The following is an 11,578-nucleotide window of genomic DNA, read 5'->3' as shown; positions in this document are numbered from 1 at the left end:
TTTTTTTTCGGATATTGCGGGATTTGATCCAAAATAGGTGAAGCCTCTTGGCTGCTCAGGCTTATATCACCCGTAAAAAGGGGCACTCAGCCACGCATGAAGATCGTCGTATGTATGCTCGACTTCGGTTGTCGTTAGTCAGTTTTTCGTATGATATAGTTGGTTTTTTCCTAATATAATCACATCAGTTTCTTTTTAATAGTTACACTTTGTTATTTTACACTATTCACGAATTGCACTTTGACCCTCATTGTGATTTATACGTGAAGAAAAACATAGTCATTGTTACCGATACACTTCTTTGACCTTAAATAACTTTAACTACTCGATGTCAAAAAAAAAAAAAAAACTTTAACTACTAAGAATTATAAAGATTAATAAACTACTCATGGAGACAAATTAAATAAAATCTTACATGATTATATCTTTATCTTATAGTTGAGAAGAATTTAGAAGATTTTCTCTAAATAAAAATAGTTTAAGAATTCAAATGAGAAAGATAGAAGATACAGAGATATTTTGTCCATGACAGATTTTTCTAAGTTGTATCCATACATAATTCATTCTTAATCTTAGATGGTATATATACTAAATTTTCTGCTATGTGAAGTTTAGAGCATAAATCATTAATATGCAGATCTATTGGCCAACTAAAACTGTTTCTTTATCTTAAAATAATTCCAAAATGAGCTTATACAGCACCCCATCTATAGAGACAATATCCTAATTACATCATCAACTGATTTTCTCTGCCATTATACCGACTCTTTCTTTCCATTACCACTGACAGACAAGGTTCTTGATCGGCTTAGTGGTGAAATCATTTTTACTTGGAACTCTTTTGCTTCATGATCTGTAATTCCACTGTCAACAAGTGTTAACATTATTAAAACAAGCCTAGAAGGCTAGAAAGCTTCATAAAATGAGAAGGAGACGAGGAAAGAACAAAAAGGATGAACACTTGACTGAATAAGTCTGTTAAAAGCAATGAAATGAATTCTTACCGTTTACAATCTCAAGAACTGGTTGGTTAGAAACACCAACCGAGAATCCTAATATTGACATCATATCCTCCAAGCGCTTCGAGTTCGTGAGATAGAGGTAACCAATCTACAAAAAAATTAACAATAGGTTAAAATCATAACCATCAGAAGGAAACTTGTTCTCGACTTTCATTCTTTTTAGCTATTGATTTTCGGCTACTTTGATAGTTTAGTTAACAAAATTTTCACTTAATGGAGTGGTGGAGAGAGGATTGAAACTAGATAGCTATTGTAAAGACTAATCTAGTATAGTGATGATGAATGCTTAATTTTTAAGTATGGGAAAACGTGACAATTCTTCCAGATGGAGGGAGAAGATGTTAGTAGGTCGCAGGAAGTATTTTTTTCAACCACTGATAAATTTTCACATGGATAATTTATCAGAAATCAATTCACATGACAGAAAAATTCAACAGCTTCCAGATTAATAAACCTGCTAACAGTTCACTCTCATATGAAACTCTGTTCCTATTAGTTATGGGACTATGAGAAATTTAGAGCATGCATCATTAATATGCAGGTCTACTGCCTCTTAACTCTTGAATACACATTTTGACCCTAGAAAGAAGTAAAAGATCAAATTTGAATATACAGAATTTTGTAACTTACAAGTGTTTCCAGAGAAGAAGCTCTATTATAAACTGCTACACCAGCACGTTTTGTAGTTCGTGTTTTAGCTGAAGTAATGTTCTTTCCCCATCGTAGAACATCCCTATCAATTTCAGATAGTTAAATGCAATATTAGTACATGACTGTATATATAACACTTAAATGGTACCTAAAGACAAAATAATTCAATCCATCTGTGACGTAGATCCATCAAGCATTTAATCTATAATGTGCTGCAGGAATGAGATCGAAGGCTGTGTATCATTGGCCTGTCCCTGCCAAATTTCCTTGCTAACGGAGGTGGAATCACAGAGTTGGACTTCTACAAGGGATACATTTCTAGAGCCCATTCACACTTAACATTCTGGAGGTGTTAGGCTAGCTCATGAGTCATGACTTCACAATAAACCAGCACAAAACATAATGGCCATTCTCAAAGGCATGGTAGAGGAGGATTTAGGAAGGTAAATACCTTTCTTCTGCTGACAGGAAATTCTCGGTATTAAGTTTCTGAAGCAGTGCATCCTGACATTAGCAAACAACGATAAGAAACATCAGATCTTGACCATGCAGCAGCACAAAAGATTTAGCATATGAGCCAGTAAATTATATTGACTGCATCTCAAATATTATCCGCACCCAAGAAAGACGAGATGTGTTAGCACATGCATTACATTATGAAACAAGATGATTTTTCACTATCGGATATTGATTTGCTAGCGGACAGACTATTATGGAAGTATAGGCAGCACACACAAAATCGGTTAATTTTTCTTCCCTTACTACAGCTCCCACAATACCTCCCATAGGGGAAAGAATTAGTAAAATCTCACATTTTGCAACTAATGCATCATTTATGTGTAGTTCAGAGCGGTACAGCAGATACAGTATGGTAAAATCTAATTCCTTGATAGTCCTTGCAAAGTAAAATACCCCTCCAGAGCATAAGAAAATTACATATTAGGTTTTATATCCTCTATATTTGTCATGTGGCCATGTAGGAGGATTGACTTATTAAACACGCAGGACCGAATGATAACACTCATCAACGTTTTAAGAGTGTAAAACAATTCCCGTGGAGACAAGCTCTTAGTCTTGAGCTGAAAGAAATCTAGATAGGATTAAGTGATTAACCACAGCTCCCGGCCTCATTACAGTTCACTCCAGAGGCCAATTAACAAACACCACGATTTCTCAAGGCGTTCAGCAGAAGCAAGACATAAATGGAGAAATAGTGCATGGGCGGAGTGGGACATGATCTTTCCCCAACACTCAGGTTACTATATTTCAACAGAGTATCTCTATCTGGGATTGATTTATATGACACCATTGGCATCATCAAGCGTCCATCCTCGAATCTTCATATTGCATAAGTTTGAAACAAGAAAAAGTCGAAATTGTCAAATCCAAACAAAAAGTTGATTAAACTCCCTAGTCCCCATATGATAAAATAGATCCACTCTTACAATACAAGAAAGAGAAGCAGTATTTTCCTTATCCATATGAGCCAAACACCCATAACTTTGAGATTCAGATTCAAAATGCATCAATCACAGACCTGTGCCTCACAACGTACCACCGCCATCACACGGTCATTGTATTCTTCAATATTTAGTGCAGGTGCTAAAAAGTGCCTCCGGGCATATAACTGCATATCTCAAAGGAAAATAATAGTGAGAACATATAAGTGCAAACATAATTTTAATTTATAAATTACAGCAACAAACAGCCCGAAGTAGGTAGTAATGTGGAAGGCAACCCATGCATATATGGCCATCAAAAGTACCAGAGGTTAGACCTGACGCCTGACCAATTAGCTATCCTCCACAAAGTCTTCCTCTGAGAAAAGGGACACACATTTATACATCAACACCTTTCTTACACCATGATTGATCAAAACTCGCAAAGTGATCTAAGAACCATTGATCTTTCATACAGGCTAGGCAAAGGTTGTTTGTGTGCATTTAAAATTGGGCGAAGTGAAGCCCCAAAACACTATCTCAAAACCCACACAAAACTCTCCAAGGCCTCGTCTAATAGTCTGAAGCCCTCATCCAAAACTAGGCCACCCCCCTACAAGGGAAAGCATGTTTTCCGAGTGGAGCTATATAAAAGAAGCAGATCCTTTACCTCCCGAAGGAAAGTTGATATTTGAGAAGTTCCAGATCATTGTAATGGCTTGCACTCCCACAACAGGGAAAAACAGAAAGATTAATTACAACAGAATTATAGCAAGTATTCTAGGCAATTCAGCAACCCAGATTTACTATATTGATGATAAAAGCAACAAGCTACAGATAATGGTGAGCTTTCGAGAGGCCCCCTTCTCTCCAAAAGAACTTCCTTACACCTTTTTCTGAATGCCTTTCTACTGAACCCAAACCCCTTATATATACAGTTTCTCTCTCCATAACTAACTTCTGATAACTCTCCTTATTTCAGCATAATAACAAAATATTCCATTCTTCCACTACCCCCTTAATAATTAATATCTCTTTTACCCTTTCTTGTTGCGCTTTGCATATGTCAGCAGTGGTTTAGTGGCCTGAGGTGTCACAATACCTCCCCCCCAAAGATTCACCTTGTCCTCAAGGTGGAACCAAGGAAACCTGTGATGGGTTGCAGCAACATCCTCCCAAGTAGCTTCAAAAACTGGTAGACCTTTCCACTGAATTAAGGCCTCCAAGTGGTTGTGTTGACCCCTCGTGACCCGTTTCACCTCCAGTAACTTTTCCGGTTCTGTATGGAGTTCCATGTCAGCTGATAAGTGGGGTGGAAGGGTAGATAGGGCTGGAGCAGTGCCAATAGCTTTCTTCAGTTGAGACACGTGAAAAACAGGATGGATTTTGCTGTGCAGAGGCAGTTGGAGCTTATAAGCAACAGCCCCAATGCGTTGGAGGATAGGAAAAGGGCCATAGTAACGTGCAGCTAGCTTCTCATAGGGGCGTTTAGCCAATGACTTCTGGCGATATGGTTGAAGCTTGAGAAAAACCAAATCCCCCACATTGTGCTGGACATCTTGGCGCTTCCCATCAGCTGCCCATTTCATTTTCTGCTGGGCACGCATGAGATTAAAGTGCAAATCATCCAGTATATAATGTCCCTTTCTTGGAGCATGACCTCCAGACTATCCACTGAGGTGCGTCCCCTGTTCGCCCGAAGGACGTGGGGTGGGTCGCGACCATACAACACCTTAAAAGGAGACATTTTTGTGGACAGATGAGGAGAGGTGTTGTATGAGAACTCTGCCCACGGCAGCCATTTAGCCCAAGTCTTAGGGTGCCCTCCAACAAAGCAGCGAAGATAAGTTTCTAACCTCTGGTTCACAATCTCCGATTGACCATCCGTTTGAGGATGATAGGCCGTGCTATGCTTCAGGGACGTCCCATGAACCGAAAAAGTTCCCGCCAAAATATACTCATGAAGATGCGATCCCTATCAGATACAATAGAAGATGGGAACCCATGTAAGCGCACTATCTCCTTGATGAACAGCTCTGCCACAGTCACAACAGTAAAGGGGTGGCGAAGGGTGAGAAAGTGGCCATATTTTGAGAGACGATCTACCACCACCAGTATGGTATCTACCCCCCGAGAAAGAGGCAATCCTTCAATAAAATCCATCGTCAAATCATCCCACACCAATGATGGAAGTGGTAAGGGTTGGAGAAGTCCACTAGGGTGCTGATGAGAAACCTTGCAAATGAGACAATGCTGAACATAAGTGGTGATGTCACGACGCATGCCCTGCCAATACCAATCTGCTGCCACCCTCAAATATGTTTTAAATTCCCCGGTATGGCCTCCCATAGGTGAGTCATGGTACTCACGAAGTATTATTGGAACCAGAGAAGAAGTAGAGGGGAGGACATATCACCCTTTGTACAGCAACCTGTACCTGTGTTCTAGCAGAGAAAAGTGGGTGTGCTCTTTAGTTCCAGAGATGAGATCCTGCTGAATTCGGGATAGTAAGGGGTCTTGAGACACCTCCTGCTCCAATTGGTGCCAGCCAATAGTATGGGTAGAAATCATCGCCCCCAATTCGACCTCCCCAACAGATTTACGAGATAACGCATCCGCCACCCGATTAGCACACCCGGGCTTATACTGAATTTCAAAATCGTAGCCCATCAATTTACTCACCCACTTCTAAAATTCCGCCCCTACCTCCCGTTGTTGCATGATGTAACAGAGGCTTTGTTGGTCCGTACGAATCACAAAGTGGTGCCCCAGTAGGTAATGGCGCCACTTTTGTACAGCAAGACAAACTGCCATGAGTTCCTTTTCATACACGGATTTCAACTGAGCCCGAGGCCCCAAAAATTTACTGTAAAAGGCTAGTGGTTGCTGCCCCTGCATCAACACGGCCTCCAGACCGAACCCCGAAGCGTCCGTCTCAATTACAAAGGGCTGCTGAAAGTTTGGCATAGCGAGTACCGGTGCCGTTACCATTGCTTGTTTGAGCGCCTCAAAGGCCTTAGTGGCATCATCAGACCACCCAAAACAGTCCTTCTTTAATTGTTCTGTCAAGGGCTTTGCAATCTGGGCATAACGAGAAATGAACTTGCGGTAATAGCCCGTAAGGCCTAAGAACCCTCTAAGTTCCCGCAGGTTCTTAGGTTGTTCCCCCTCCAGCATAGCCTCTACTTTCTCCATATCTACAGCCACCCCACCACTAGAAATTACATGCCCCAAATATGCTATCTCCATTCTACCAAATTCGCATTTTTTAATGTTCACAACCAAGCTGTTAGTTGCCAGAGCTTGTAAAAGCAATCGCAAATGGCCCACATGATCCTCCTCAGATTTACTATAAATCAATATATCATAAAAAAAAACAAGACAAAGCGACGCAAGAATGGTCGGAATACCTCATTCATCAAAGACTGAAAAGTGGCCGGAGCGTTTGTGAGCCCAAACGGCATCACCAAAAACTCGTAGTGACCCTCATGTGTCCTGAAAGCAGTTTTATGCGTGTCCTCTGGTTTCACCAAAATTTGATGGTATCCCGCCTTTAAATCCAACTTGGAAAAAATGGTAGCCCCATGAAGCTCATCAAGTAATTCATCAATCACCGGGATAGGATATTTATCCGGCACCATTTCTTTATTTAATGCCCGATAATCCACACAAAAACGCCATGAACCATCTTTTTTCTTCACCAAAATGACGGGGCTAGAAAACGGACTTGTGGATGGTTTAATAATTCCGGCTGCCAACATCTCCTTAATTAACCGTTCGATTTCATCTTTCTAGAATTGGGGATATCGATACGGTCGAACACTCACTGGGTCACTGCCATCCTTGAGGATGATGGCATGTTCATGCCCTCTAGGAGGGGGTAATCCTTTGGGGCTATCAAAAACTTCCACAAACTCCCCCATCACGCCTTTCAAGAAAGCCGGTACCTCCTGGGTCTCTTGTGTCACCGCGTTCTCTTCCTCCAGTAGGTTAAACTCCAGCCATAGACCCCCACCTTCCTTGCGCAAGGTCTTTAACATGGCCTTCAAAGTGATCTGGGAACGTCCTAATGAAGGATCCCCTCTAATGGTATGCTGCTCCCCATTCACCACAAAACTCATCTCCTGAGTTTTCCAGTTGCTCACCACCGTTCCCAGTCTCTAACCACACACCTAAAATTACATCTTAGTTACCCAGTTCCAAGGGTAAAAAATCTGCTATAACCTCCACGCCACCCATTAATTGTAACCTCACCTCATTGCATATTCCGGTGCCGCGGACAGCCTGCCCATCTCCGAGAGAAACCCCAAACTCCGCCGACTCGGTCACCGGCACTTGCACCTTCTCAATGGTAGTCAAGCAGAGAAAATTATGGGTTGCCCCTGGATCTACCATTACCACCACCTCGTGATCGTTAATGCGGCTCAGAAGTTTCATGGTTTTTGGGTTTGTCAGCCCGATCACCGAATTAAGTGAAAAACTGAAAATTCCGGTGGTGTTTCCTCCGTAGGAGAAAGCGGTGGTTCGCTGAAGTTGAAATCGCCATCGGAAACTTCCTCCGCCGCGTCGTCTATAAGCAAGACGCTCAACTCCCGTCGCCGGCAACGGTGGCCGGCGTGCCACTTTTCGTCGCATCGGTAACAGAGTCCCCTGGCTCTCTTCTCTTGAAGCTCTTTTTCTGTTAGTCGACGCATTTCACCAAAAGGCTTTACCGAAGTTAGAGAAGACTTTGGGGTATTCACTGAAGCCTGTGATTCGCTGGATCCCAAGGCCCAACTCTTCCCATTAGTTACATTAGTCTGGCCAGAAGAACTAGAGCTAGGAGTCCTGTTATATAAGGAATACCCACTTCTATAAGACCCAGGCTCATGAACCTTCCGCAGCCCAATCACTTTATTCTTCTCCTCAATTTTCAACGCCAAGTCCATGGCCTGCTCCAGGTTTAGTGGGCTTAAAACCCTCATCTCTGTTTGAATTTCCTCCTTCAACCCATGGATGAATTTCCCCAACAGTATCGCCTCAGGTATACTCTCCAAGGGAGCGGCCATGTCGACGAATTTCCGCCGGTAATCTTGCACCGTGGTGGTTTGACTGGTGGCCAACCACTGTTCATATAATGACCCACCATTGGTCGGCCGGAATTGGAGGAGTATAAACTCCTTCAATGATTCCCACGAGACAATTGGATTTCTCTTGTTTTCCCATTGATACCACCTCAGCGCATCCCCCTCCATAGCTACCACCGCAGCCTCCATTTTCTCTGACTCCGACAACCCATAGAAGGAAAAAAACTTCTCGGCTCGCAAGAACCAACCATCTGGATCCGTCCCTTCAAATCCCGGCATATCCAACTTCTTATGCCTCCAATTACCACCGCCTCTACTTCCACCATCTCTTCCCCACAAATTTCCCGGACCACCGCCAGACCCCCCTCGTCCAAATTCGCCACCATTTCTCGAAAAATGTTCTGATTCGCCACCATTTCTGCCTCCTCTGTTTTCACCCTCTTCATTGCCAAGGATCCCCTGGCCAACGGCGGCTGCGTCCAGATCTCGCGGTTCCCTACTGGGATTGCGTTGGGTTCGTAGAGATTCAAGTGTTTCCCGTCGAAACTTCTCCTGTTCTCGACGGATGACCGACATGGCTCCTTCTATATTTTCACGAGTCCGGTCGATTCGTCCCCCCAACTGGAAACTCGCAATCTCCAATTCCTCCTTACTCTTCTTCACTGCTTCCTCCCTTTTCTCAGAGATTTGCTCAGCTATAGAATGTTTAACAGCTTCCATAGCCAAGCTTACTGATGAAGTGATCTGCTCAGCAATGGAGTTTTGCAAGCTAGTCATCTGTCCTTCCAAATTACCCAGCCTCTGCGCTGACGTTGAGGGTGCCATTTCCTCCTCCAGGATGTGCCGCTCTGATACCAAGTTGTAATGGCTTGCACTCCCAAACACGGAAAAACAGAATGATTAATTACAACAGAATTATAGCAAGTATTCTAGACAATTCAGCAACCCAGATTTACTATATTGATGATAAAAGCAACAAGCTACAGATAATGGTGAGCTTTCGAGAGGCCCCCTTCTCTCCAAAAGAACTTCCTTACACCTTTTTCGCCTTTCTACTGAACCCAAACCCCTTATATATACAGTTTCTCTCTATATAACTAACTTCTGACAACTCTCCTTATTTCAGCATAATAACAAAATATTCCATTCTTCCACTACCCCCTTAATGATTAATATCTCTTTTACCCTTTCTTGTTGCGCCTTGCATATGTCAGCAGTGGTTTAGTGGCCTGAGGTGTCACAATCATTTAATCACTAATATTGAACTTAAAGAAAAGATCAATATCCTTCATAGCAATATGCAAAACTATTCTTGTTCCAAGCTACCAAAGCTGTATTGCATAATGTTTTTAGATTAGTAAACAGCATAGCATCCTTTATTGCCACTTGTCATCATGTGCCACTGATTAGGAATAGGAACATTTGAGTTTGTGGAAAAAGATACGCGCACATAGTATACACAGCAATATCTAAAAGTTGATTATAGTCAGGTTTCAGGACAATTTGGTAGGGGAGAAAACACATATACCTCATATATACAGTCTCCAATATATGCCAAGGCTGCCGCATTGTGTGAAGATCGGGGATTCTCTACCTTCGGTGGGCTTGGCAACCATCTCTCATAACCCAAGTGTGTTGTTGACTCCTCCAAATTTACAGTTTCTTTCGTTATTTCAAAATCAGAGATATGCAAAATCAGTTCATCAATAGTACTTATAATTCAATATAAAGGATGACTTCAACAAACACAGTCTACCCTATAGGCCTATACCCACATATTCCCTAACACAATACTCATAGTAAAAGTAACATACTTTTGCCAACGTAAATATAACCCCAAATTCCCCAATGCCTTCAGAAAGGCTCCCACTATGCAATGCTGAATGCTGGTTTTATCTTCACAATAGATAAGACTGTGTAAGGCCACTATTAATCCAGAGTCCATAAATCGAAGAAAGATTAATCTTTTAATTAACAACAAATTAATCCAAAATAAAAGAGGAGCAACGTACTCTTGTCATCATTCATCAATATCAATCTAATTTCTAAAACATACACCAAATTACCAAAATAACACATACCAAGATTGAAAAATCACTCTATCATTGGAGACCATCATTATATCTAGACACAAATTAACAAAAAACCCATTACAATTTACAGCAGCATTTTGTTACCTTTACGAGGGGGCGTAGGATTGAACTTGAGAAGCTCATCAACATCAATCTGTAATTTGGGGGTCTGCTTTTTTTGAGAGGTTGAAGTTGAAGTTGAGAAGAGAGAAGAAAGTTCTAATTTCTTGATTTTGCGAGGAGCATTGCGATTATAAGGAAGCATTTCTTGAGTGTCCCATGACGCTCTCACCACCGCCACTCTGGAGCTTGCTAACGCCATTTTTTATGGGCCGTGCTTCTTTTGGCTTTCTTTTCCTGCTCTCGCCTTTCTGTTTTCGTTTGTTCTGTTTTATCTTCTGTTAGGGGCTTGGGGCTTGCCCCTCTCTTGCACTAGAAAAAACTAGAATTTTTTGCACGCGATGCGTGCTTGAATTTTTCTCGAACAGAAACTCAATTTTCTTCGGCATAAGAGTTAAAATTTGAACATTAGACATACGAAGTATTATTGGTTTTAGTTGCAAAATTTGATTGGTTTAGTTTCTGTCACTTAAGTCTCTCACCATTCTTTTTGTTTTGTTTTTTTTTTTTACTTTTCAAAGTTAAATTCTATGAATAAAATAGATTTTTTTTTGAATTCTTTATGATTTCTAATATTATAATTTTTTTGTGATTTTTGAATTAAGTATAGTACTTCATAAATTGTAAAGAAAGTAGACACTTTGATTTCAAGTCAATTTTTTCATAGGTTGTAGTTTATAAGTGAATTTTTAAGTTTTTGTAAAGTTTCTCATTCTAGTGATTTGCATAACGTAAATTATGCAATTTTATGATTTTAGTTGACTTGTGAGTGATTTATAATTATATTTTTGTATTTTTGTTTGAAGCCCCTTTGATTTGTAAGTGAATTTGTAATTTAGAATGGGAAGGGGTAAGATAGTCTCTTCATTCGGGGACACCATACTCCCCCTTCCCTTATATAATAGAGATATGTTGTACTTTAATTCTTGAATGATATTTTATATAAACCTTTTTACCTTGATAATTTTATATAAAAAATACGTCCAAATAATGTAAAAGTTTCATTATATATAGGAAACACTATAAAAAAGTAAATAATTTTTTTCCTTGTCTAATTTCTAAATTCTGATTTCACTACAAATACACCTCTATTTTTTATCATGACCCACCATTAATTGTGAATGGTTCTTGAAAATAGTGATTTGTAAGTAAATTTTTGTAAATGTTTTTGTATGTATTGACGTTCTAGGTTATTAGTTTTAGTTTGT

General features: G+C 40.6%; 1 protein-coding gene across 3 annotated transcripts; it reads right to left on the bottom strand.

Moving 5' to 3' along the window:
• Positions 1-457: 457 nt before the first annotated feature.
• LOC104900373 (uncharacterized) lies at positions 458-10,665 on the bottom strand. Of its 3 annotated transcripts, none has more exons than XM_010687787.4 (7): positions 10,356-10,665; positions 9,707-9,840; positions 3,211-3,300; positions 2,125-2,177; positions 1,653-1,755; positions 1,005-1,110; positions 458-853 (listed from the first exon to the last, which is right to left on the bottom strand). In XM_010687787.4, the coding sequence occupies exons 1-7, from the start codon at positions 10,570-10,572 to the stop codon at positions 756-758; spliced, it is 801 nt and encodes a 266-aa protein (XP_010686089.2). In that variant the 5' UTR covers positions 10,573-10,665; the 3' UTR covers positions 458-755. The 3 variants fall into 3 exon arrangements, with proteins under 3 accessions (XP_010686089.2, XP_010686090.2, XP_048490123.1); XM_010687788.4 differs by having other exon boundaries at positions 458-864; positions 10,356-10,663; XM_048634166.2 differs by lacking the exons at positions 9,707-9,840; positions 10,356-10,665 and adding an exon at positions 6,523-6,877.
• Positions 10,666-11,578: the final 913 nt, after the last annotated feature.

The sequence above is a fragment of the Beta vulgaris genome, chromosome 7, assembly GCF_026745355.1.
Source record: "Beta vulgaris subsp. vulgaris cultivar EL10 chromosome 7, EL10.2, whole genome shotgun sequence".
Classification (NCBI taxonomy): domain Eukaryota; kingdom Viridiplantae; phylum Streptophyta; class Magnoliopsida; order Caryophyllales; family Amaranthaceae; genus Beta; species Beta vulgaris.
The sequence above is the reverse complement of the archived record's forward strand: the minus strand, read 5'-3'. Positions and strand labels throughout refer to the sequence as shown.

Bases quoted from the DNA above. Each gene is read 5' to 3' on its own strand.
- LOC104900373 (XM_010687787.4), bottom strand. From the start codon at position 10,572: ATGGCGTTAGCAAGCTCCAGAGTGGCGGTGGTGAGAGCGTCATGGGAC. The intron at 9,841-10,355 runs GTAACAAAATGC...AAATAACGAAAG, and splicing joins TCCTACGCCCCCTCGTAAAG to AAACTGTAAATTTGGAGGAG. The intron at 2,178-3,210 runs GTCTGTGATTGA...TGCTAATGTCAG, and splicing joins TGGTACGTTGTGAGGCACAG to GATGCACTGCTTCAGAAACT.